The sequence below is a fragment of the Macaca nemestrina genome, chromosome 20 (genome assembly GCF_043159975.1).
Source record: "Macaca nemestrina isolate mMacNem1 chromosome 20, mMacNem.hap1, whole genome shotgun sequence".
Classification (NCBI taxonomy): Eukaryota; Metazoa; Chordata; class Mammalia; order Primates; family Cercopithecidae; genus Macaca; species Macaca nemestrina.
Window position 1 is genome coordinate 3848313 of NC_092144.1, and position 26110 is coordinate 3874422.

General features: G+C 53.6%; 2 protein-coding genes across 5 annotated transcripts; one reads left to right on the forward strand and one right to left on the reverse strand.

The window, feature by feature from the left end:
• The first annotated feature begins 236 nt into the window (after positions 1-236).
• Positions 237-12284, forward strand: LOC105485305 (Src homology 2 domain containing transforming protein D). Of its 2 annotated transcripts, XM_071086255.1 has the most exons (7): positions 237-1345; positions 4209-4314; positions 4393-4581; positions 6830-6953; positions 10216-10335; positions 11093-11183; positions 12009-12260. In XM_071086255.1, exons 1-7 carry the CDS (start codon positions 1049-1051, stop codon positions 12150-12152), a joined length of 1071 nt encoding a protein of 356 aa, XP_070942356.1. In that variant the 5' UTR covers positions 237-1048; the 3' UTR covers positions 12153-12260. The 2 variants fall into 2 exon arrangements, with proteins under 2 accessions (XP_070942356.1, XP_011745899.1); XM_011747597.3 differs by lacking the exon at positions 11093-11183 and having other exon boundaries at positions 12009-12284.
• Positions 12285-13662: 1378 nt separating this feature from the next.
• LOC105487168 (transmembrane and immunoglobulin domain containing 2) lies at positions 13663-24867 on the reverse strand. 3 transcript variants are annotated; one of them, XM_071087572.1, is made up of 5 exons: positions 24353-24867; positions 19659-20018; positions 16515-16556; positions 16323-16421; positions 13663-14322 (listed from the first exon to the last, which is right to left on the reverse strand). In XM_071087572.1, exons 1-5 carry the CDS (start codon positions 24396-24398, stop codon positions 14054-14056), a joined length of 816 nt encoding a protein of 271 aa, XP_070943673.1. In that variant the 5' UTR covers positions 24399-24867; the 3' UTR covers positions 13663-14053. The 3 variants fall into 3 exon arrangements, with proteins under 3 accessions (XP_070943673.1, XP_070943674.1, XP_070943672.1); XM_071087573.1 differs by having other exon boundaries at positions 16311-16421; positions 24386-24865; XM_071087571.1 differs by having other exon boundaries at positions 16311-16421; positions 24353-24864.
• Between the last annotated feature and the right edge of the window lie 1243 nt (positions 24868-26110).

Consider the following 26110-nt stretch of genomic DNA (forward strand, 5'->3'; position numbering starts at 1 on the left):
AGCCGGTCCCCACCTCCCGCGCTCCGCGCTCGCTGCGGCCAGTCTCGGGCGTCCGGGTCAGTGTCCAGCTGCCGCGGCCTCGGCCCCGGCGACTCCCGCCCCCAGCCCCCCTTCCCTCCGCGGGCAGCGGCTCCCTCCCTCCCCAGAACAGCTGAAGGTCTCAGTCACCTCCGAGGGGAGCGCAGGGGGAGGGGAGGGGCGGGGGACGCGGCCGAGGGGAGGCGGGGGAGCCTGGACGCTGCTGCCCGGGACGCGGCCCGGGGCTGGTGGGAACCGGGGCGTCCTCCCGCGCTCTCCCCTCCCCAGCGTCCCACCTCCTGGCGGCGGCGGGGAAAGTGTCTCCGAAAGCGTCAAGAGGGATTGGAGGAGGTTTTTATTTCCCTTTGTGCGGGTGGCTGGGGCCGGATCGAGGCGGCCCGGCCGGGGACCGCGGGATTGGGGGCTCCCCGCTGAGCCGAGAGGAGCGCCACAAAGGATGCGTCCCGCCGGGGTCACCGTCTCCGCGGCCCAACTTTGCGCGCGGCGCCTGCGCCCCTGGGGAGCCCGCCCGCTGCGCTGAGAACCCAGGCGTCCGGACTGGGCGAGGGGCCGGGAGCGTCCGCAGGTGGCGCTGGCCCCGATCTCCCGACCCCAGGAAGGGATCCCGGAGCTTCCCGGAGGCGGCGGGCGGCCGAGTTGCTCCAGGGAACCGCGCTGCCCGCGGAAACTCCGCGCGCCTCCGCGGATGCCCCTCGCCCTAGCCCCTAGCGCGCGGCACTCAGGGCCCTGCGGGACGCCCCCTTCCCCTGCGGTGCTTGCCAAACCCGGCTAAAGCGGGCTTGTCCTCCCTCCCTCCTCTGTCGCCTCCTTTTCCTCCCCCTCTTTCACCTTTTCCTTGCGTCTATCCATCCAGAACCCCGCCAAAGGGCGCACCTGATCTTTCTCCTCCTTCCCTGCTCTTCCCTTCCTCTCCTCCTCCTCCTCCTCCTCCTCCCTGAGGAAAGGGGCCTGGAGAAGGGTATGTGGGGGCCCCTCTGACAGTGGCCCGATTGGGGTGACAGGCGCCCAAATGGCCAAGTGGCTACGGGACTACCTGAGCTTTGGCGGTCGGAGGCCCCCTCCGCAGCCGCCCACCCCAGACTACACCGAGAGCGACATCCTGAGGGCCTACCGCGCGCAGAAGAACCTGGACTTCGAAGACCCCTATGAGGACGCGGAGAGCCGCTTGGAGCCGGACCCAGCGGGCCCTGGGGACTCCAAGAACCCCGGAGATGCCAAGTACGGCTCTCCCAAGCACCGGCTCATCAAGGTGGAGGCTGCGGATATGGCCAGAGCCAAGGCCCTTCTGGGCGGCCCCGGGGAGGAGGTGCGTGGCTGGGTGGCCCCGGGAGACTGGGTGGAGGGGAGGCTCAGGCTGGGCTCTCTGGATCCTGGAGAGCTTGTTTTATGTGTGAGCACAGCGGGGAACCGGGACAGCAGACAGACCCTTCCCAGTACTCCAGACCCCCACCTGCCTGGGGAGGTCTGTTATTTTTATTTTTTTATTTTTCGAGACAGAGTCTCCCTCTGTCACCCAGGCTGGAGCGCAGTGGTGGGATCTCGGCTCATTGCAACCTCCACCTCCTGGGGTTCAAGCGATTCTCCTGCCTCAGCCTCTCCAGTAGCTGGGATTACAGGTGTGCACCACCACACCCAGCTAATTTTTGTATTTTCAGTAGAGACGGGTTTCACTATGCTGGCCAGGCTGGACTCAAACTCCTGACCTCAGTTGATCCTCCCGGCTCTGCCTCCCAAAGTACTGGGATTACAGGTGTGAGTCACTGTGCCCAGGTCGATATCTGTCCCTTTTCAATGCATAATGCTGGTTATCCTCCTGCCTCTCTGACCACCCTGCTTGGTTTCTGGGTCCTCCTCTTCCATGGCCATCCCCCGTGCCCCCCCACCCCCCTCCCCTCAGCAACCCTTCCCTACGAACCTGGTGGGATCTTCCTAAAATAGATCTGAGTGAGTTGCTCCCCTGCAGGGCACCTAAACATCCCCCCGATGACGCTACCCTTCCTACCACTATGTTCCCATTTTGTGTAAGTGAAACTGAGGCTCGCAGAATGGCAGTGACTTGCCTAAGGTCTCATGGGGTTCTAGCTTACTAGGATTTGAACTCAGGCCACCAGGTGCAGTAGCTCATACCTGTAATTCCAGCACTTTGGGAGGTTGAGGTGGGAGGATTGCTTGAGCCCAGGAGTTCGAGACCAGCCCAGGCTAACAGAGTGAGACCTCGTCTCTAAAAAAAAAAAAAAAAAAAAAAAAAAAAAAAATCAAAACATTAGCCAGTTGTGGTGCACACCTGTAGTCCCAGCTACTCAGGAGCCTGAAGCAGGAGGATCGCTTGAGCCTTAGAAGATCAAGGCTGCAGTGAGTCATGATTGCGCCACTGCACTTCAGCCTGGGTAACAGAGCAACACCCTGTCTCAAAAAAACAAAAACAAACAAACAAAAAGCCTGGGTGTGGTGGCTCACATCTGTAATGCCAGCACTTTGGGAGGTCCAGGCAGGTGGATCACCTGAGGTCAGGAGTTTGAGACCAGCATGGCCAACACGGTGAAACCCCGTCTCTACCAAAAATACAAAAATTAGCCGGGTCGCCTATAATCCCAGCTAATCGTGAGGATGATGCAGGAGAATTGCTTGAACCCAGGAGGCAGAGGTTGCAGTGAGCTGACATCGCACCACTGCCCTCCAGCCTGGGTGACAAGAGCAAGACTCTGTCTCAATAAACAAATAAATAAATAAGAAGTAAGACGTTGGTAAGAAGAGCCAGGGACTCGAGGAAACCCGTTACACGGGATCAAACTCTGCCTCTTACTTACCAGCTGTGCGTCCTTGAGCAAAACACTCTGTGCCTTGGCTTCCTTGTCTGGAAAATGGGGACGGTGTGCTTACTACGTGTTGGTATTACAAATCAGCACAGGTAAAACCTTGACAACAGTGCTGGCACCTGAGACGCATTGAAGTGGGCGAAGGAGGGAGGCAGGTGTCTGTGTCGGGGAAATGGGATCAACATAGAGGGAGACGTGGGAAGCCGTCATCTGTTTGCAAGAACTTTTGGGTAACAGACTCCCTCTCCAACCCCCAAAATGAACTCTTGGAAAGTTATTTTTGCGCGGTGGCTCTTGCCTGTAATCCCAGCACTTTGGGAGGCTGAAGCGGGTGGTTCATCTAAGGTTGGGAGTTCGAGACCAGCCTGGCCAACATAGCGAAACCCCATCTCTACTAAAAATACAAAAATTAGCCAGGTGTGGTGGCAGGCACCTGTAATCCCAGCTACTTGGGAGACTGAGGCAGGAGAATCGCTTGATCCTGGAGGTCAGAGGTTGCAGTCAGCCGAGATCACGCCACTGCACTCCAGCCTGAGCGAGGGAGCAAGACTCCATCTCTAAATTAATTAATTAATTAATTAGGGCCAGGTGCAGTGGCTCATGCCTGTAATCCCAGGACTTTATGAGGCTGAGGCGGGCGGATCACGAGGTCAGGAGATCGAGACCATCCTGGCTAACACAGTGAAACCCCGTCTCTACTAAAAATACAAAAAATTAGCCGGGCGTGGTGGTGGGCGCCTGTAGTCCCAGCTGCTCAGGAGGCTGAGGCAGGGGAATGGTGTGAACCCGGAAGGCGGAGCTTGCAGTGAGCTGAGATCGCGCCACTGCACTCCAGCCTGGGTGACAGAGTGAGACTCCATCTCGAAAAATAAATTAATTAAATAAAAATTAATTAATTAAAAATAAAAACTCGGCAGGGCGTGGTGGCTCATGCCTGTAATCCCAACATTTTGGGAGGCCGAGGCAGGCAGATCATGAGGTCAGGAGATTGAGACCATCCTGGCTAACACGGTGAAACCCCGTCTCTACTAAAAATACAAAATCTAGCTGGGCGAGGTGGCGGGCGCCTGTAGTCCCAGCTACTCAGGAGACTGAGGCAGGAGAATTGCTTGAACTCAGGAAGCGGAGGTTGCAGTGAGCTGAGATCGCGCCACTGCACTACAGCCTGGGTGACAGAGCGAGACTCCGTCTCAAAAAATAAAAATAAATAATAAATTAACTAATAAAAATAAAAAATAAATAAAAACTCTTGGAGAGGTGTCAGATGGCCCTGTGAGCAGGCAAGAGGTGCAGCATCACTTAGCAGGGATGCCCCTCTGAGTCCTTGTCTTCTCGCCTTCCTTCTCTCCACAGCTGGAAGCTGACACTGAGTATTCGGACCCCTTTGATGCTCAGCCTCATCCTGCACCCCCGGATGATGGGTACATGGAGCCCTACGACGCCCAACGGGTCATGAGTGGTGAGTGGGCAGGGCTTGGGAGAAGGTAACAGGGTCCCAGATGGGAGCAGGAGCTGAACAGTATCCCCGACCTCCTAGAACTGCCCGGCAGAGGGGTGCAACTCTATGACACCCCTTATGAGGAACAGGACCCAGAGACAGCAGATGGACCCCCTTCTGGGCAGAAGCCTCGGCAGAGCCGGATGCCCCAGGAGGATGAACGGCCAGCAGATGAGTATGATCAGCCCTGGGAGTGGAAGAAAGACCACATCTCCAGGGCGTTTGCAGGTGCTTCTCAGACCCACACTCTGACATCTGAATGCCCCATCCCTGCATTTCCTCACCCGTCATGTCTCCTGTTTCAGTTTACAAAGTAGGGTCCAATTGGCCGGGCGTGGTGGCTCACACCTGTAATCCCAGCACTTTGGGAGGCCAAGGCGGGTGGATCACGAGGTCAGGAGATCGAGACCATCCTGGCTAACACGGTGAAACCCCGTCTCTACTAAAAAATACCAAAAAATATATATATATATTAGCCAGGTGTGGTGGTGGGCTCTTGTAGTCCCAGCTACTTGGGAGGCTGAGACACAAGAATAGCGTGAACCGGGGAGGCAGAGCTTGCAGTGAGCCGAGATCGCGCCACTGCACTCCAGCCCGGGCGACAGGGCAAGACTCTGTCTCAGGAAAAAAAAAAAAAGTAGAGTCCAATCACTTGCCACTTTGGTAGTTTATTAATTCTCACTAGAGTGTGAATGACTGATAGTCCTAAATTCTTTCTTCCAAGACAACCTACATCTTCCTTGGAAACGCAAATGCTTTTTAGAGTGGAATGAAACCTACTTATCCTGCTCAGTGTGGTGTGGGGCGGGGAATATGGCTTGCTTTTGGAATAGGATGTGGGGGTGGCAGGGGCAGCGTTTCTTACTAGCTGCTGGTAAACTACAGGTTAATTTCCAGCTGAACTGGATGAGCTTAGACAAGTCTCTGAACCTTAGTTTTCTCTTCTGTAAAAGAGATAATGATAAAATCAGCTTTAAAAAATAAAATAGCCTGTAATCCCAGCACTTTGGGAGGCCGAGACGGGCGGATCACGAGGTCAGGAGATCAAGACCATCCTAGCTAACACAGTGAAACCCCGTCCCTACTAAAAAATACAAAAAAAAAACACTAGCTGGGCGAGGTGGCGGGCGCCTGTAGTCCCAGCTACTCGGGAGGCTGAGGCAGGAGAATGGCGTAAACCCGGGAGGCGGAGCTTGCAGTGAGCTGAGATCCGGCCACTGCACTCCAGCCTGGACGACAGAGCGAGACTCCGTCTAAAAATAATAATAATAAATAAATAAATAAATAGGCCGGGCGCGGTGGCTCAAGCCTGTAATCCCAGCACTTTGGGAGGCCGAGGTGGGCGGATCACAAGGTCAGGAGATCGAGACCACAGTGAAACCCCGTCTCTACTAAAAATACAAAAAATTAGCCGGGCGCGGTGGCGCGCGCCTGTAGTCCCAGCTACTCAGGAGGCTGAGGCAGGAGAATGGCGTGAACCCAGGAGGCGGAGCTTGCAGTGAGCCTAGATCGCGCCACTGCACTCCAGCCTGGGCAACAGCGTGAGACTCCGTCTCAAAAAATAAATAAATAAATAAATAAATAAATAAATAAATAAATAAAATAGTTGCCAGGCATGGTGGCTCACGCCTGTAATCCCAGCACTTTGGGAGGCCGAGGCAGGTGGATCATTTGAGGTCACGAGTTCGAGACCAGCCTGACCAACATGGAGAAACCTCCGTCTCTACTAAAAATACAAAATTACCCGGGCGTGGTGGCACGTGCCTGTAATCCCAGCTGCTCAGGAGGCTGAGGCAGGAGAATTGCTTTGAACCCAGGAGGCGGAGGTTGCGGTGAGTCAAGATGGCGCCACTGCACTCCAGCCTGGGCGACAACAGCTAAACTTGCATTGCATAGCATAGCATAGCATAGCATAGCATAGCATAGCATAGCATAGCATAGCATAGCATAGCATAGCATAGCATAGCACAGCATAGCACAGCACAGCACAGCACAGCATAGCATAGCATAGCATTTGGACCAGATTCTAGTTGTGCAAACACGACTTTGCCCCCAAACACGACTTTGCCCCCAAAGTTTTATTACTGGGAGGGTATTTAGAGCTCAGTGCCTTGGTCCACCTGTCTGTAGATTGGGGGTGATTTTCCAGTTTTAGGACTTGGCTCCAGTCTAGCCTGAACCCAGAAGGGATTTAGGAAGTAGGGCTCCTCTCTGAAAACTTCTAAACCACCCCCTCTAGCCAAGATCCTTGTGCGCCTTGCCACCAGATTTATAAATGACCACACCTATTTCTTCTGAAGGCCAATAGGTTACACCTGTGGCCAATCCAGCCCCTGCCTTAAGCCCAGCCCCTGGGCTCTGATAGGTTGTCCCAAGCTGGCCCTGCCTTCCTACTGAGATTCCATTGGCTTGCCCCTGCCCCGCCCCCCCAAGATAGGCTGGACTTAACCCTTTCCTCTCTAAATCTCCCTTCCAGTGCAGTTTGACAGTCCAGAGTGGGAGAGGACTCCAGGCTCAGCCAAGGAGCTCCGGAGACCCCCACCCAGAAGCCCCCAGCCTGCGGAGCGTGTGGACCCAGCCCTGCCCCTGGAGAAACAGCCGTGAGTGGGGAAGCTGAAGGTGGAGGAGCCCCGTTGAACGTTATCTGCAGACTCCAATGTATCAGGCAGAAGTTTTTTCGTTTTCCCAGATTAGAGGAACTGGGAGAACTTCGATTCATTCATCCACTTATTTCATTTCTTCAGCTACTCTTTACTGGGCGCCAGAGCCTGCTCTGTGCCAGGCACCCAGCTAGACACAAAACCGAATCTGATGGGGTCCCTTTCCCTCTGGTATCAAGTTCTGGGTTCAAATCCCTGCTCTCCCCTCCTGGCTGTGTAGCCTGGGGCAAGTCACTTAACCTCTCTGAGCCTCAGGTTCCAACAGAAAAGGGAATTTCCTTCCTTAACCTGGGTGGGACTTACAGCCTCAGAGCCAAGAGACAGAAATCATTCTCAGCCCGAAGTTTTTGGTTCCTGGGATGGAGTCAGGAGGCGCAGCATTTTGGTGGGCTCGCAACTCCGTGCTGGGGTCGCACATGAGCTGGGAGACGCTGACTATGTTCCCTTCCAGCCTGGGAGGTCCTTGAGGGACTGCCCAAGTCCCCAGAATCCAGGCCATGTTATCATTCACCCCTAAATCTCTTCGGTGGGCAATACAGAACTGGCTATTTAACTCTGAGGCCTAGGGAGTGAAGATTGTTCTCTTTTTCTCTTTCTCTTCCTCCCTTGCTCCCTCCCTCCCTCCCCAAGTCTTGCTCCGTCGCCCAGGCTGGAGCACAGTGACGCCATCTCGGCTCACTGCAACCTCCATCTCCCAGGTTCAAGTGATTCTCCTGCCTCAGCCTCCAGAGTAGCTGGGACTACAGGCCTGCACCACCACGCCCAGCTAATTTTTGTGTTTTCAGTAGAGACGGGGTTTCAGTATGTCGGCCAGGCTGTTCTAGAACTCCTGATCTCGTGATCTGTCCACCTCAGCCTCCCAAAGTGCTGGGATTACAAGTGTGAGCTAGTGCGCCCGGCCCTTCCCTCTTCCTTCTTTTCTCTTCTCTCCTCTCCTCTCTTCTGTCTTCTCTTTTCCCTTTTTTTTTCGACAAAGTCTTGCTCTTGTCGCCCAGGCTGGAGTGCAGTGGTACATCTCAGCTGACTGCAATCTCCACCTCCCCGGTTCAAGCAATTCTCTTGCCTCAGCCTCCCAAATAGCTGGAAATACAGGCTCCTGATACCACACTTGGCTAATTTTTGTATTTTTAGTAGAGATGGAGTTTCACCATGTTAGCCAGGCTGGTCTCAAACTCCTGACCTCAGGTGATGTGCCTGCCTTGGCCTTCCAAAGTGTCGGGATGACAGACGTGAGCCACTGCCCTTTCTTCTTTCCTCTCCTTCCTTCCTTCCTTCCTTCCTTCCTTCCTTCCTTCCTTCCTTCCTTCCTTCCTTCCCTCCCTCCCTCTGTTCTTCCTTCCCTCCCTCCCTCCCTCCCTCTGTTCTTCCTTCCCCTTTCCCTTCCCCTTCCCCTTCCCCTTCCCCTTCCCCTTTCCCTTTCTCTTTTTCTCTTTCTCTCTTTATTTCTCTTTCTTTCAGACAGGGTCTCGCTCTGTTGCCCAGGCTGAAGTGTAGTGGCACAATCATAGCTCACTGTACCCCTGAACTCCTGGGATCAATCCATCCTCCTGCCTTCGCCTCCTCCATGGGACCACAGGCGCGCCATATGTGCTTATTCTCTTTTCAGATTTCTTTCATTATGAACAACAGCAAAGGCTCTGGTGCTTCTCTGTCTTTGATACCTTGCTTGCAGCTGCAGACCCCTTTGTGAGCACATTGAAGCAAAACATTAGGCCGGGCGCGGGGGCTCACGCCTGTAGTCCCAGCGCTTTGGGAGACCGAGGCGGGCAGATCACGAGGTCAAGAGATCGAGACCATCCTGGCCAACATGGTGAAACTCCAACTCTACTGAAAATACAAAAATTAGCTCTGTATGGTGGTGCATACCTGTAATCCCAGCTACTTGGGAGGCTGAGGCAGGAGAATCTCTTGAATCCAGGAGGTGGACGTTGCAGTGAGCTGAGATCACGCCACTGTACTCCAGCCTGGTGACAGAGAAAGACTCCATCTCAAAACAAAACAAAACAAAAAAACATTAAGAAAGGGGCTGGGTGCGGTGGTTCATGCGTGTAATCCCAGCACTTTGGGAGGCCGAAGCAGGCAGATAACCTGAAGTCAACAGTTCGAGACCAGCCTGGCCAACATGGTGAAACCCTGTCTCTATTAAAAATAGAAAAAAATTAGCCAGTTGTGGGCTGGCACCTGTAGTCCCAGCTACTCAGGAGGCTAAGCCATGAGAATAACTTCAATCCGGGTGGCAGAGGTTACAGTGAACCAAGATCGTGCCACTGCACTCTAGCCTGAGAGACAGAGTGAGACTCCGTCTCAAAAGAAAAAAGAAAGGGACAGGTGGGTGAGGTACAAGATGAAGCACTGCTTTTGTGAAAGTGATTGAAGTTGACAAGGACACTAGGGAGGCTGTGAAAATCAATGTCAGGTATATTATAACCAGGCCTCTTCTTGAAAAATCCAAGAGGATCGGCCAGGCGCGGTGGCTCAAACCCGTAATCCCAGTACTTTGGGAGGCTGAGGAGGGCAGATAACCTGAGGTCAGGAGTTCCAAACCAGCCTGGCTAACGTGGTGAAACCCCATCTCTACTAAAAATACAAAACTTAGCTGGGTGTGGTGCTGCGCACCTGTAGTTCCAGCTACTTGGGAGGCTGAGGCAGGAAAATCGCTTGAACCCGGGAGGTGGAGGTTGAGGTGAGCCAAAATTGCACCACTGCACTCCAGCCTGGCAACAGAGCAAGACTCTGTCTCAAAAAAAAAAAAAAAAAAAAAAAAATCCAAGGGAATTTTCCTTCTTCATTTGCCCCGACGCCACAATCCCACGCACAAGCTGTGCGTGGACCCGACTGATCTCAGAATGTGTTTTGTTTGTTTGTTTGTTTGTTTGTTTTGTACGGAGTCTCACTCTGTTGCCCAGACTGGAGTGCAGTGGCTGGATCTCAGCCCACTGCAACTTCCACCTCCCTGGTTCAAGCAGTTCCCCTACCTCAACCTCCGGAGTAGCCGGGATTACAGGCACCCGCCACCACGCCCAGCTAATTTTTTTGTATTTTTAGTAGAGATGGGGTTTCACCATGTTGGCGAGTCTGGTTTCCAACTCCTGACCTCAGGCAATCCACCCGCCTCAGCCTCCCCGAGTGCTGGGATTACAGGGCCCCAGAGTGTGTTTGAAGGGGAACAGTCCTTGATGAGACGTCTGTCTGCACTCCGTAGGTGGTTTCATGGCCCCCTGAACAGGGCGGATGCAGAGAGCCTCCTGTCCCTCTGCAAGGAAGGCAGCTACCTAGTGCGGCTCAGCGAGACCAGCCCCCAGGACTGCTCCTTGTCTCTCAGGTGAGCCCTCAGCCTCACAGGGATTGCATGGGTCACAGGATTGTATGAGTCACCCTTTTGGGTTAATTCAGAGGGAACGGGAGGGTGTGGCTCCAGCAGCCATTGGGAAGGGCTTCCAGGCCAGTGGGTGGGACTTCTAGGAGAAGGGGTGGGACTTCCGGGGAGGCCATTAGCTGGCTGCAAATTGAGGATGAGCTCCCCATCACTGGAGGTATACAAGAAGATGGAGTGGAAGGCACAGAGGAGGTCCAGGCCTCAGGTAAGACGAGGAACTAGGTGCACAAGATTCCTTTGGACTTCCCTTGTCCAAAAATGGAGGTATATCAATTTGTGTCTGTCTGAAGCCAAAATTTCAGGGTGTGCCTGTAAGCATTTTAGGTTGAGACCCTGTTTGTATGCACTTCCGTCCCTAAAATTCTGTCTAATTATAAACCACTCCTAAGATTCTGCTAGGTGTCTGAGTGTAAGATCTAAAAGCACAAGATTGGGGCTGGGCATGGTGGTTCATGCCTGTAAACCTAGCACTTTGGAAGGCCGAGGAGGGCGGATCACTTGAGGTCGGGAGTTCGAGACCAGCCTGGCCAACGTGGTGAAACTCCTTCTCTCCTAAAAATACGAAATTAGTTGGGCATACTGGTGCATACCTGTAATTCCAGCCACGTCGGAGGCTGAGGCAGGAGAATTGCTTGAACTCGGGAGACGGAAGACTACAGGCACACACCACCATGCTCGGCTAATATTTGTATTCTTAGTACAGACAGGGTTTGGCCATGTTGGCCAGGCTGGTCTCAAACCCCCGGTCTCAAGCAATCCACCTGACTCGGCCGCCCAAAGTGCTGGGATTACAGGTGAGGGTCACTGTACCTGGCCTCTTACTGTTATCATTTTTATTATTATTATTTGAGATGGAGTCTCACTCTGTCACCCAGGCTGGGGTGCAGTGGCACAATATCAGCTCATTGCAGTCTCTGCCTCCCAGGTTCAAGGGATTCTCCTGCCTCAGCCTCCGGAGTAGCTGGGACCGCAGGTGCCTGCCACCATGCCCGGCTAATTTTTGTATTTTCAGTGGAGATGGGGTTTCACCATGTTGGCCAGGCTGGTCTTTTTTTTTTTTTTTTTTGAGATGGAGTCTCGCTGTGTGGCCCAGGCTGGAGTGCAGTAGCGCGATCTCGGCTCACTGCAAGCTCCACCTCCCGGGTTCACACCATTCTCCCGCCTCAGCCTCCGAGTAGCTCGGACTACAGGTGCCCGCCACCACGCCCGGCTAGTTTTTTGTATTTTTAGTAGAGACGGGGTTTCACCATGTTAGCCAGGCTGGTCTTAAACTCCTGACCTCAAGTGATCCACCTGACTTGGCCTCCTAAAGTGCTGCGATTACTGGCGTGAGCCACCGTGCCCGCCTAATTTTTTAATGTTTTTCTGTGGAGATGGGGTCTCACTCTGTTGCCCAGGCTGGTCTCTAAGTCCTGGCCTGGAGCAATCCTATAGCCTCAGCCTCCCATATCACTGGGATTACAGGTGTGAGCAACTATCCCAGCCAGCACACTGCTGTTTACCAGAGAATGGAGACGCATGAGCACCTGGCCCTGGGCACTGTGGGAGGTGGCTTTGGGGATGGTGGCTTTCTGGGTGTGTCTGGGGTGCTAGGAGTCCCTTTCTCCCTCATCACCCAGGAGCAGCCAGGGCTTCCTGCATCTGAAGTTCGCACGGACCCGAGAGAACCAGGTGGTGCTGGGTCAGCACAGCGGGCCCTTCCCCAGCGTGCCCGAGCTCGTCCTCCACTACAGTTCACGCCCACTGCCGGTGCAGGGCGCTGAGCATCTGGCTCTGCTGTACCCCGTGGTCACGCAGACCCCCTGACAGTGACCCTCGGCCCCCTTTTGAGTCCTCGGGCCCAGAATTGTATCCCAAAGCCGTCCCATGGCCTAGAAAATAAATAAGTTATTGTTTGTGTTACTTTCCTTTCTGGGCTGCAGAGGGAAGTGGGATCGCTGACTCCCAGCGGGAAAGCCCTAGGCATTGCTGGAGAGGGGGATGATGGGGTAATTGAAACCCTGGAGGAGGCCCGGCGCGGTGGCTCACGCCTGTAATCCCAGCACTGTGGGAGGTTGAGGCGGGCAGATCACCTGAGGTTGGGAGTTCGAGACCACCCTGACCAACACGGAGAAACCCCGTCTCTACTAAAAATACAAGATTAACTGGGCGTGGTGGCGCGTGCCTCTAATCCCAGCTACTCAGGAGGCTGAGGCAGGAGAATCATTTGAACCCAGGAGGCGCAGATTGCAGTGCGCTGAGATCATACCATTGCACTCCGGCCTGGGGAATGAGAGCGAAACTCTGTCTCCAAAACAAAACAAAACAAACAAAAAACCTCGAGGCCTCACGGGCCAAGCACATCCCCAGCTCTTTGTTTTGGGGGCAGAGTTGGGACTGGAACCTGAATCTCCCATAGGGAGGGATCAGAACTCAGAGAGCAAGAGACAGAGCAGTCTCTCACTGCTGAAGAAAGAGAGAAGATGAAAACCGCACTCCATAGAAACCGACACACAAAGATGGAGAAACCGAGGGGGCCAGGCTCTCGGACCAGCCCCGCTCCCTCCTCCCGGCAGCAGGGGCTTGATCTGCAGAAAGGACATCTGTCCCCATGGAAACAGCAGAAGTAGGGGAGGGGAGCTGGGCCTAGCTGGTGTCACTTCAAGGTGACAGTCAGGCAGAAGACCCGGGGGGCTGGTAAACACCACGAATCCCCTGCCCTGCCCGCTCCTCCCCCTACCTCCAGGCCTGCCTGGGGGTGATGCCAGCTGAGGACGGGGTCTTCCAGGGCAGGGGACCGTTTGGAAGCCAGAGCACCACTTCCTGCTCCTTGGATTTGTCCCTACAAGTATAAGGTGGGAGGGGGGCTTTGAGTTGTCACCAAGTCCCTTGGCCACAGTGGGCCTCTCCAGCCACCCCTGGGAGCTCTGGGACCCCCACATGACCCCTTAAATCTTTTTGGTGCATGTATGTGACAGGGACTCTACCACCCAGGCTGGAGGACAGTGATATAATTATAACTCACTGCAACTTCAACCTCTGAGGCTCAAGTAATCCTCCCCCCTCAGCCTCCCAAATAGCTGAGACCACAGACATCAGCTGCACCACTACGCCTGGCTAACTTTTGTATTTTTAGTAGAGATGGGGTTTCTCCATGTTGGCTGGTCTCGAACTCCCGACCTCAGGTGATCCGCCCACCTCGGCCCCCAAAGCGTTGGGATTACAGGCTTGAGCCACCGCACCTGATTTCTTCAGATCTTTTTAGCACTCCCAAATCACCACAAACACACCAGCTTTGCTTTTTCTTCACAAGTCTTTATTAAGCGTTCTTGGGGGGAAAAGTGGGAGCGAGATCCATCATCATAGAAATGAGGACGGGGTCTCAGGATGGGGCTGTCGCGCTCCCAATCCTCCCGCGTCTTTTTTTTTTTTTTTTTTTTTTTTTTTGAGACGGAGTCTCACTCTGTGGCCCAAGCTGGAGTGCAGTAGCGCAATCTCAGCTCACTGCAACCTCTGCCTCCCAGGTTCAAGCCAGGCTGGTCTCAAACCCCTGACCTCAACTGTTCCACCCGTCTCAGCTTCCCAAACTGCTGGGATTACAGGCGTGAGCCACCGTGCCTGGCCTCGATCCCCCTTTTTTGTGTGTACCTATGGGTGGGGTCCCGTCGAGGTCGCCTGGGATCTCTTACTCCTCTCCCACTTTGGGGAACCCTCTTGGCCTCGGCTGCTGGGTGGGGCCTGGGCTAGGAAAGACCCTGACCATAGAAATGGGGTGGCCGGGCCTGGGGCTGGGGCAGGGTCTGGGAGCCAGGTGCGGCTGGCAGGTGACCGGCTGCGGGAACGAGGTTGAATAAATGCTCTGGCCTCTCTGGTCCTTCGCCTCTCCAGAGCAGTCCTCAGTCTTCTTTGGAGCCCCCCGGGGCCGGTATAGGACATTGCTATAGAATGCATTTCCTAGGATGGATAACACAGATCGAGAGGGAACAGTCACTAAAGACAGCCCAGCCCTCTCCGGCTAACCTCAGGGGGATTTATCTCTCTTTTCTTTGTGTATGTGTGAGACAGAGTCTTGCTCTGTCGCCCAGGCTGGAGTGCAGTGGCGCGATCTCCGCTCACTGCAAGCTCTGCCTCCCGGGTTCACGCCATTCTCCTGCCTCAGCCTCCTGAGTAGCTGGGACCACAGACGCCCACCACCATGCCCGGCTAATTTTTTGTATTTTTAGTGGAGATGGGGTTTCACCGTGTTAGCCAGGATGGTGTTGATCTCCTGACCTCATGATCCACCCACCTTGGTCTCCCAAAGTGCTGGAATTACGGGTGTGAGCCACTGCGCCTGGCCTTTTTTTTTTTTTTTTTTTTTTTTTTGAGACGGAGTCTTGCTCTGTCGCCCAGGCTGGAGTGCAGTGGCCGGATCTCAGCTCACTGCAAGCTCCGCCTCCCGGGTTTACGCCATTCTCCTGCCTCAGCCTCCCGAGTAGCTGGGACTACAGGCGCCCACCACCTCGCCCGGCTAGTTTTTTGTATTTTTAGTAGAGATGGGGTTTCACCATGTTAGCCAGGATGGTCTCGATCTCTTGACCTCGTGATCCGCCTGTCTCGGCCTCCCAAAGTGCTGGGATTACAGGCTTGAGCCACCGCGCCCGGCCCCCCCTTTTTTTTTTTGAGACAGAGTCTTACTCTGTCACCCGGGCTGGAGTTCAGAGGCGTGATCTCAGCTCACTGCAAGCTCCGCCTCCCAGGTTCAAGTGATTCTCCTGCCTCAGTCTCCCTAGTAGCTGGGATTACAAGCCCCTGCCACTATGTCTGGCTAATTTTTTGTATTTTTAATAGAGATGAGGTTTCACCGTGTTGGCCAGGCTCGTCTTGAACTCCTGACCTCGTGATTCGCCCACCTTGGCCTCCCAAAGTGCTGGGATTACAGGCATGAGCCACTGCGCCCGGCCATTTTTTTTTTTTTTTTTTTTTCAAACTTTGGTTGGTTGGTTGTTTTTTGAGACAGAATCTCTCTCTGTCACCCAGGCTGGAGTGCAGTGGGGAAACTATAGCTCACTGCAGCCTCTGCCTCCCAGATTCAAGCAATCCTCACACCTCAGCCTCCTGAGCAGCTGGGACCACAGGCGTGTGCCACCAAGCCTGGCTAATTTTTTTGTTGTTGTTGAGATGGAGCTTGCTGTGTCGCCCAGGCTGGAGTGCAGTGAGGCAGTCTCGGCTCACTGCAATCTCCGCTTTCTGGGTTCCAGTGATTCTCCTGCCTCAACCTCCTAAGCAGCTGGGACTACAGGCACAGGCCACCAAGCCTGGCTAATTTTTGTATTTTTAGTAGAGACTGGGTTTTACCATGTTGCCCAGGCTGGTCTCAAACTCCTAACCTGCCTCGACCTCCCGAAATGCTGGGATAACAGGCATGACACACCATGCACAGCCTAATTTTTCTTTTCTTTTCTTTTTTTTTTTTTTTGAGACCAAGTCTTGCTCTGTCACCCAGGCTAGAGTGCTGTGGCGCGATCTTGGCTCAATGCAACCTCTGCCTCCTGGGTTCAAGCGATTCTCCTGCCTCAGTCTCCCAAGTAGCTGGTATTACAGACGTCCGCCACCATGCCTGGCTAATTTTTTGTATTTTTAGTAGAGACCAGGTTTCACCATGTTGTCCAGGCTGACCTCAGGTGATCCACCCACCTCGGCATCCCAAAGTGCTCGGATTACAGGCATGAGCCACCACGCCCAGCAATTTTTAATTTTTTTTGTAGAGATGGGATCTTGCTAGGTTGCCCAGGCTAGGGGCTTTGTCTCTATTTCTGAAAAACATGAGTATAGGATACAGGAGCCAGGCTTCTCTTCCATCCCTCCTCCCTCCTTCCCCTGGGTGGGAGCACAGATGCAATGGGTCTTTGGCAAGCAGCTGCAGTTCCCACCTCCACCTCCTCCGCCCCACCCTCCCTTACCTGGGCTGTTACCTGAATCCCTTTGCTGGCAGCAGCGGCGGCCCCTGAACCAGGCGCCCAGCACGATCGCCACACCCACGCTTCCCGCCCCCAGCAGCACGAAGAGGAGTCCTGTGCCGGGGTGAAGAGATGGTCTGAGGAGGAGGGGAAGGGGTGGTGGTAGGGGAGGAAGATGCTGGGGGAGGAACACAGGGCAGGGCTCACCTGGGAAGCTTGGGGTCAGGTTTCTGTTCTGTGTGGGGTCATCTGCAGAGAAGAAATCTATGTCATGGGGGGGTGCCAGGCTTCTGCACCCTCCAAGAACAGAGCTCACGTGGGGGGACCTAAGTGTTCCTCCTCCTGCCAGGTCTTGTGGTTTTGGGCAGGTGTTCACTCTGAACCTCAGTTTCCTCTTCTGAAAAATGAGGCTCGGCAGGATGCGGTGGCTCAGGGCTGTAATCCGAGCACTATGGGAGGCTGAGGCAGGAGAATCACTTGAGGTCAGGAGTTCGAGACCAGCCTGGCCAATATGATGAAACCCCATCTCTACAAAAAATATAAAAATTAGCCGGACATGGTGGTGGACGTCTGTAATCCCAGCTACTCAAGAGGCCGAGACAGGAGAATCGCTTGAATCCAGGAGGGGAGGCTGCAGTGAGCTGAGATCGTGCCACTGCACTCCAGCCTGGGCGACAGAGTAAGACTCTGTCTCAAAAAAGACGGAAAAAAAAAAAAAGAAGAAGGCCGGGCGTAGTGGTTCACATCTGTAATCCCAGCACTTTGGGAGGCCAAGGCGGGCGGATTATGAGGTCAGGAGATCAAGACCATCCTGGCTAACACGGTGAAACCCCATCTCTACTAAAAATACAAAAAAATTAGCCGGGCGAGGTGGCGGGTTCCTGTAGTCCCAGCTACTCGGGAGGTTGAGGCAGGAGAATGGTGTGAACCCGTGAGGCGGAGCTTGCAGTGAGCCGAGATCGTGCCACTGCACTGCAGCCTGGGCGACAGAGCAAGACTCCGTATTCCTCCATCTTTATCCTGGGATTTATCACTCTCCGGATCCTGTTTGGTTGTTTTTTGTTTTTGTTTGAGCCTCTACTCCATGCCATGCCCATTTTATAGACTGGGAAACTGAGGCTCAGAGAACCTAAGTCACTTGTCTAGGGTCCCCTACCCAGACGGCAGCGGGGACCAGCTTTGAACAAAGCCCTGCCTCACGTCAGCTCAGAGATCCTAACACTTAGTTTCCTTGAGCACTTACTATGTATCAGGCCCTGTGCTAAGCATTGTTTTGTTGTTGTTGTTTGTTTTTCTGGAGACAGGGTTGCTCTGTGTCGCCCCAGCTGGAAGGCAGTGGCGTGATCATAGCTTACTGCAGCCTCCAACTCCTGGGCTCAAGTGATCCTCCCACCTCAGCCTCTCACATAGCTGGGACTATGGGTATGTGCCACCATGCCCGGCTAATTTTAGAATTTTTTGTAGAGATGGGGTCTTGCTGTGTTGGCCAAGCTGGTCTCGAACTCCTGGCCTCAAGCAATCCTCCTGCCTCGGCCTCCCAAAGTGCTGAGATATCAGGCGTGAGCCACTGCACTTGGATGATAGGAAGCACTTTAGCGATAACTGCTCTAAAGTCACCTGACCTGATGAGGAAACACTGTATGTATTTTGACAGCTAAGAGAACTGGCACAGAGAGGTCAAGTCACTTGCTCAAAATCACACAGCAAGTAAATGAAACAGGCTTGAATCCAGGTTTGTATAATTTACAGGAACCCCAGCTAAAGGCTGTGGATGCCACAATTAAGATAAGGTCCAGCACCCCAACTCCCTCCTCTTGCAGCCTCTGAGGTTGGCAGGCGATCCCTGGAGGCTGCCAAGCTGCTGTTCAGGGTTGGTGGGGGGGTGGGGAAGCCAGCTGTGTGGGGCTGGACCCGCGCCCATTCTCGCAGCTGCCAACGCACAGCCTGGTGCCTCCACCACCCCGCCTCCTCTAATTGCTAATTGGCCCCTTTGACATTGGAGGGGTGGGGAGAGGTGGGCAACGCACCATAACACGCCCCTCCCTTGAGGCAGGCACGTGTCCCCGCCAGCAGGCTGGTCCTACCAGCTGGAGAGGAATGAGCATCTCGAGGGGCTGAGAGCTGGGTGCTTCATTCTGCCAGAGGGGGCTGGTCAGAGGCCCAGGGCCCACAGGCACCTCTCACAGAGCAGGAGGCAAAGCCTGGATCCCCTTGGGTTTCCCGATTCTGCCCAGGGTGGGTCCATAAGTGGGGGACATGGCAAAGGGGACAGTGCACGGGGAGCACCCCTACCTAGTGCGTAACGCTAGACATGTCTTGGCCCTCTCTGGCCTCCCCTGTCTCCTCTGTAAAATGAGGCAGCTGGTGTTGCTGGTCTGGAGAGCTATCTGGAGGGTTTCTCCCAACTTTGAGAGTCTATGGCTTTATTTATTTATTTTTTTATTTTGAGACGGAGTCTTGCTCTGTAGCCCAGGCTGGAGTGCAGTGGTGCGGGTGTGATCTGAGCTCACTGCAACCTCCCTCTCCTGGATTCTCCTGCCTCAGCCTCCTGAGTAGCTGGAATCACAGGCTGATGCCACCATGACCAGCTAATTTTTGTATTTTTAGTAAAGAAGGGGTTTTCATCAGGTTGGCCAGGCTGGTCTCGAGCCCCCGACCTCAGGTGATCTACTCACCTAGGCCTTCCAAAGTGCTGGGATTACAGGGATGAGCTACCATGCCCAGCTGATGGCTTTATTTTATTCAGAGACAGGGTCTGGCTCTGTCGCCCAGGCTGGAGTGCAGTGGTGCACTCATAACTCACTGCAGCCTCCAACTCCTGGGCTCAAGTGATCCTCTCACCTTAGCCTCCCAAAATGCTGGGATTAGAAGCATCAACCACCATGCTTGGCTGATGACTTTCAATTCTGTATTCTAGAATTCTTGGATTATGGGCTAGGCATGGTGGCTCACGCCTGTAATCCCAGCACTTTGGGAGGCCGAGGCAGGCGGATCATGAGTTCAGGAGTTCGAGACCAGCCTGGCCAACATGGTGAAACCCCGTCTCTACTAAAAATACAAAAATTAGCTGGGTGTGGTGGCGCGTGCCTGTAATCCCAGCTAATCAGGAGGCTGAGGTAGGAGAACTGCTTGTCCCGGGACCCGGGAAGTGGAGGTTGCCGTGAACCGAGATCACCACCATTGCACTCCAGCCCGGGCAACAAGAGTGAAACTCTGCCTCAGAGAAAAAAAAAAAAAAAAGTTTGATATGAAGAATTTAGAGCTTTTTATTTCTCAGAGTTTGAGACTCAAAAGTCTTAAGATTTTAGGATCCTCTCCACCGCCCTTCCCTCTCCCCACTGGCTTCAGTACCTGGGTCCACTAAGAGCCTTGTTACGTTGCCCTCAGCCTCCTCCAGCTCAGGAATCTCTATGGCCGTTGAGCACACATACGCCCCGCTGTGGTTGAGGCTCACAGGGTCCAGCTTCAGGATGAGATGGCTGGGTGCCTGCCAGGAGAGCTGTCCCTGGGGCCCGCAGACCCCCAGGCTGAGGCTGCCGTTGGTGATGTATGGTTGGCACAGGATGGCCCCATCCTTGGTCCACCTAACACGGAGCCGTTCCCAGGCCGGCGCCTGGTCCACCTGGCAGACCAGGGTGGCCTGACTGCCCTGCCTCACCTGCAGGGAGTTGGGCCCCTGCTGCACACTCAGGCTTGAGGCTCCTTGCAGGGCTGGAAGACAGAAGAGGTAGAGGCAACCTTTCTGACGGTGTGCATGTGAGGCTGTGTAACTCACTCCCCTAGTGAGCCGGCAGTCTGGGTTTGAAACCTCACTTGCCTAAGCCGGGTGCCGTGGCTCACGCCTGTAGTCCCAGCACTTTGGAAGCCTGAGGTGGGAGGATTGCTTGAGCCCAGGAGTTCCAGACTAGCCTGAGGACATAGCAAGACCTCATCTCTACAATAAATATTTAAAAAGTAGCTGGGTTTGGTGGTGTGCACCTGGGGTCCCAGCTATTTAAGAGACTGAAGTGAGGGGATCGCTTGAGCCCAGGCATTTGAGGCTGCGGTGAGCTATGATCACACCATTGCACTCCAGCCTGGGTAACAAAGCAATACCCTGTCTCTAAAAATTAAACATAAAGGCCCCGCGGTGGCTCACGCCTGTAATCCCAGCACTTTGGGAGGCCAAGGCGGGCGGATTATGAGGTCAGGAGATCAAGACTATCCTGGCTAACAAGGTGAAACCCTATCTCTACTAAAAATACAAAACATTAGCCAGCGTGGTGGCGCACGCCTATAGTCCCAGCTACTCAGGAGGCTGAGGCAGGAGAATGGCCTGAACCCGGGAGGTGGAGGTTGCAGTGAGCTGAGATCAGGTGCCACTGCACTCCAGCCTGGGGGACAGAGTGTGAGACTCCGTCTCAAAAAAAAAAAAAAAAAAAAATTTAAACCAAAAAAAAAAAAAACCCAAAGAACCTCACTGTCTGTATGACCTTTGGAAGGTCATGACTTGCTGAGGCTCAACAACCCCACCTGTAAAATGGGTATAAGTCGCTCAGAGCTTGTGGAATTCTGAGATAGTCTCCAGTACTCCACTACACAAATACCGCCTAGCATGTGCCAGGCCCTATGCTGGGTGTGGGGGACACAGACACAGGGGCAACCAAAGCAGATGAAAATCCCTGCCCTTCAGAAGCTGACAATCTAGGGTAAAAGAGACACAGGAAGTCATGAAATGAGAACTGCAATGGGGGAAAGGAATGGCAGTGGCCACAGAAGACACCAGTGAGGTCAGGGAACATCTATTCTTTGAGAGTAATCAAGGAAGGCCTCCTTGAGGTGGTGACTTTTTTATTTTTTTATGTTTTTAGAGTTGGGGTCTGGCTCTAAGGTCCAGGCTGGAGTACAGTGGCACCATCACAGCTCACAGCATCCCTGAACTCCTGGGCTCAAGCGATCCTCCTACCTCAGCCTCCCAAGTAGCTGGGACTACAGGCATGTATCACTATGCCTGGCTGATTTTTTTGGTTTTGTAGAGGTTGGGGGTCTCATTATGTTGCCCAGGCTGGTCTTGAACTCCTGGGCTCAAGTGATCCTCCCACCTACACCTCCCAAAGTGCTGGGATTGTAGATGTGAGCCACTATGACCAGCCTTTTTTTTTCTTAAGACCACGCCACTGCACTCTAGCCTGGGCAACAGAGCGAGACTCCATATATAAGAAAAAAACGACTCCGTCTCACTCTGTTGCCCAGTCTGGAGTGCAATGGCACCATTAAAGCTTACTGCAGCCTCAACCTCCTGGGCTCATGGGCTGGGTGCCATGACTCATGCCTGTAATCCCTGCACTTTGGGAAGTCGAGGCTGGTGGATCACCTGAGGTCAGGAGTTCGAGACCAGCCTGGCCAACGTGGTGAAACCCTGTTTCTACTAAAAATACAAAAATTAGCCATTGTGGTGGCGGGCGCCTGGAATCCCAGCTACATGGGAGGCTGAGGCAGGAGAATTACTTGAATCTGAGAGGCAAAGGTTGCAGTGAGCTGAGACCATGCCACTGCACTCTAGCCTGGGCAACAGAGCAAGACTCCATATCAAAGAGTAAAAGACTCCATCTCATTCTGTTGCCCAGTCTGGAGTGCAGTGGCACCATCATAGCTCACTGCAGGATCAACCTCCTGGGCTTATGGGCTGGGCACAGTGGCTCACGCCTGTAATCCCAGCACTATGGGAGGCCGAGGTGGGTGGATCACCTGGGGTCAGGAGTTCAAGACCAGCCTGGCCAACATGGTGAAACCCTGTCTCTACTTAAAATACAAAAATTAGCTGGGCATGGTGGCAGGCACCTATAATCCCAGCTACTTAGGAGGCTGAGGCAGGAGAATCACTTGAACCTGGGAGATGGAGGTTGCAGTGACCTGAGATTGTGCCGGTGTACTCCAGCCTGGGTGACAGAGCGAGACTCTGTCTCAAACAAAACAAAACAAGGCCGAGTGCGGTGGCTCATGTCTCCAATCCCAGCACTTTGAGAGGCCAAGGCAGGCGGATCCCAAGGTCAGTAGATCAAGACCATTCTTCCCAACATGGTGAAACCCTGCCTCTACTAAAAATACAAAAATTAGCTGGGCGTGGTGGCACACACCTGTAGTCCCAGCTACTTGGGAGGCTGAGGCAGGAGAATCGCTTGAACCCAGGAGGCGGAGGTTGCAGTGAGCTGAGGTCGTGCCACTGCACTCCAGCCTGGGCAACAGAGTGAGACTCTGTCTCAAAACAAAAAAACAAAATAAAACACTCCTGGGTTCATGTGATCCTCCCACCTCAGCCTCCCAAATTGCTGGGATTACATGCACATGCCACTGTGTCCAGCCTGACCACAGATCTTAATGGAAAGGGGTAACCAGTGTGAGAAGGAAGGTATTGGAGGGTAAGAGCATTCCAGACAGTGCACAGTCCATGCAAAAGCCCTGGGGCAGGACTGTGTCTGACGTGTTGGAGGAACAGTGAGGAGGTCGGTGTGGCTGGAGCAGAGTGAGGAAGGGGAGAGAGGGAGGAGGGAAGGAGGAAGGGTTGATCAGGGCCTGTGAGCCTTGGGGTGGTGTGGAGAGATGAGGAAAATTGGAAAATTAAGCAGTTTACGTTATAATCTAAGTGTGATGGAAAATCAGAAAGCAGGGTAGAAATAGTCCAATTTAAGTTTTTGTTTGTTTGTTTGTTTTGTTTTTTTGAGACGGGGTCTCACTGTTGCCCAGGTTGGAGTGCAGTGACATGATCTTGGTTCACTGCAACCTCTGCCTCCTGGGTTCAAGTGATTCTTGTGGCTCAGCCTCTTGAGTAGCTGGGACTACAGGCACTCGCTACCATGCCTGGCTAATTTTTGTATTTTTAGTGGAGATGGAGTTTCACCAACATGGCCAGGCTGGTCTGGAACTCCTGACCTCAAGTGATCTACCTGCCTCAGTCTCCAATTTAAGTTTTAATAAAAAAGACCTTGGTTGGGCGTGGTGGCTCATGCCTGTTATCCCAGCACTTTGGGTACTCAAGACTGGATGATCGCTAGAGGCCAGGAGTTCAAGACTAGCCTGGGCAACATAGTGAAACCCATCTCTAAAAAACAAAAACGGCTGGGCACAGTGGCTCACGCCTGTAATCCCAGCACTTTGGGAGGCCGAGGCGGGTGGATTATGAGGTCAGGAGTTCTAGACGAGCCTGGCAAAGATGGCGAAACCCCGTCTCTACTAAAAATACAAAAAAAAATTAGGAGCGGTGGCCTGCGCCTGTAATCCCAGCTACTCGGGAGGCTAAGGCAGGAGAATCGCTTGAACCTGGAGGGTGGAGGTTGCAGTGAACCGAGATCGCGTCACTGCACTCCGGCCTGGGTGACAGAGCAAGACTCCTTCTCAAAAAACAAACCAACCAAAAAAATACGAAACAAACAAACAACAAAAAAAGTGCAAGCGGCTGGAATTGGAAGAGAGGGAAAGAGGAATGGAGGGTTTCGCCGGAGGAAATGTGTGAAGGGCAGTAGCTTTTGTCCTTAATTTGAAACACAGAGGGAGCTGCTGCCGGAGTAGAAAGTTTGCTTTTAGCTGTGAGAAGTCTGACGTGTCTGTTAGAGTCCCGGAGAAGGTGAGGTTATGTGAAGTTCCCGGCATTTGAGATGCAATTGCAGAGGAGGGTAGAGACATGAGATCTGGAGAAGGGTATTAGGCAGCTGGAACAGCAGGTGCAAAGGCTTGAGGGCCAGATCCAACCTTCCCACTGGGGAAACAGAGAAAGAAAAGCTTCCAGGCTGGAGCAAGGGGGAGGGAGCAAAGGCATCGCGGAGGATGAAGATGAGAGAGGTCAGGCCAGGCTGGTATGTAGGGCAAGGTTTAGATTGTATCCTAGGGGCCCTCAGAAGATCCTTCCTTAACCCTCCAGCCCCCATCATGTTCTGAGTCTCGGAGGGAGATGAGCCTTATCTGACAGAGTAGAGAGACTTAAGTTTAGAGGGGCCCTGAGCTGGGGGGGCAGGCAGCCGGGGATGACAGCAAAAGGTGGGTTCGGAGGGGAGGGAGACCCAGATACTCACCCCAGAACTGCACCAGGAGGCCCAGCACCATACCTGGGGACCCCATTCCTGGCCCATCAGACCCCTCTCCCCCTCTCAGTTGACAGACTTCCTGCCACAATCTCCGCCTCCCGCTGCAGAGACAGATGTGACACCCAGGGCCAGACAGCAGACGTCCGGTGTTCCAGGGTGCTGGGGGCTCCACTTCCTGCCACCTCGTGCCTCAGTTTCCCCAATGCATTTCCTATCTGAAAGGCAGCGTACAGACCAGGTGACATGGCTCATGTCTGTAATCCCAGCATTTTGGGAGGCTGAGGCAGGTGGATCACCTGAGGTCAGGAGTTTGAGACCAGCTTGGCCAACATGATGAAACCCCATCTCTGCTAAAAATACAGAAATTAGCTGGACATGGTGACGGATGCCTGTAATCCCAGCTACTTGAGAGGCTGAGGCAGGAGAATGGCTTAAACCCGGGAGGTGGAGGTTGCAGTGAGCCGAGATCACACCACTGCACTCCAGCCTGGGTGACAAGAGCGAAACTCTGTCTCAGAAAAAAAGAAAAGAAAGGCAGTGTACGTAAGTGAGTTGGGGGAATGCACCCCTGTGAGCTTTCTGGAAGGCTCTACATAAACACATTTGGGTACAGGAAGACAGTGTGAGAGCAGGTGGCTCCGTGGGGGAGGGGCAGGCAGCCTAAGCCTGAGCAGTGAGTTAAATGACAGGGTCCCTACCTCAATTATTTTGCTCCCAAAATGTCTTTCTTTTGCTGGGCGCTGTAGCTCACACCTGTAATCCCAGTACTTTGTGAGGCTGAGGTGGGAGGATCACTTTAGCCAAGTTTAAGATCATCCTAGGTAACACAGCGAGATCCCATCTCTATTTAAAAAAAAAAAAAAAAAAAAAAGATACAGGCCGAGCATGCTGGCCCAGGCCTGTAATCCCAGCACTTCGGGAGGCCAAGGCAGGTGGATCACCTGAGGTCAGGAGTTCGAGACCAGCCTAGCCAACATAGCAAAACTCAGTCTCTACTAAAAATACAAAAATTAGCTAGGCCTAGTGGTGGGTGCCTGTAGTCCCAGCTACTCAGTGGGGTAGAGGCAGGAGAATTGCTTGAACTGGGGAGATGGAGATTACAGGGAGCCGAGATCCTGCCACTGCACTCTAGCCTGAACGACAGAGTGAGACCCTGTCTCAAAAAAAAAAAAAAAAGATACAAAACCGTTCCTGTCTCTAAAAAAAGAATAATAGGCTGGGTGCGGTGGCTCACGCCTGTAATTCCAGCACTTTGGAAGGCTGAGGTGGGTGGATTGTGAGGTCAGGAGATCGAGACCATCCTGGCTAACAACGGTGAAACCCCATCTCTACTAAAAACACAAAAAAAAAAATTAGCCGGGCGTGGTGGCGGGCACCTGTAGTCCCAGCTACTGGGGAGGCTGAGGCAGGAGAATGGCGTGAACCCAGGAGGCAGAGCTTGCAGTGAGTCGAGATCGTGCCACTGCACTCTGGGCAACAGAGTGAGACTCCGTCTCAAAAAAAAAAAAAAAGAAAAGTCTTCCTTTGAGGTTCAGAGAAATAGATTTCTGTTGATAACTTTGGGTCCTATTACATGGCCTGGAGAAGCTTGGGGGTCCCGTGGAGGAGGTTCATGGGCTCTGGAGTTCCTCCCAGCCCTGCACCCCTCACCCCTGATTCTGTAGTGCCTTCTGGGAGGAGGTGGTGAACCCACAGACCTCAATGTCTCAGACCCAACTGCAGAGTGACCTCCTTTCTCACTCGGAC

Excerpts from the sequence above, each read along its gene's own strand:
- LOC105485305 (XM_071086255.1), top strand. The coding sequence starts at position 1,049 with ATGGCCAAGTGGCTACGGGACTACCTGAGCTTTGGCGGTCGGAGGCCC. Across the intron at positions 1,346-4,208 it reads TGGGCGGCCCCGGGGAGGAG|CTGGAAGCTGACACTGAGTA; the intron begins GTGCGTGGCTGG and ends TTCTCTCCACAG. Across the intron at positions 4,582-6,829 it reads CATCTCCAGGGCGTTTGCAG|TGCAGTTTGACAGTCCAGAG; the intron begins GTGCTTCTCAGA and ends TCTCCCTTCCAG.
- LOC105487168 (XM_071087571.1), bottom strand. The coding sequence starts at position 24,398 with ATGGGGTCCCCAGGTATGGTGCTGGGCCTCCTGGTGCAGTTCTGGG. Across the intron at positions 16,557-19,658 it reads AAGGCTCTTAGTGGACCCAG|ATGACCCCACACAGAACAGA; the intron begins GTACTGAAGCCA and ends TCTTCTCTGCAG. Across the intron at positions 16,422-16,514 it reads CCTGACCCCAAGCTTCCCAG|GACTCCTCTTCGTGCTGCTG; the intron begins GTGAGCCCTGCC and ends ACCCCGGCACAG.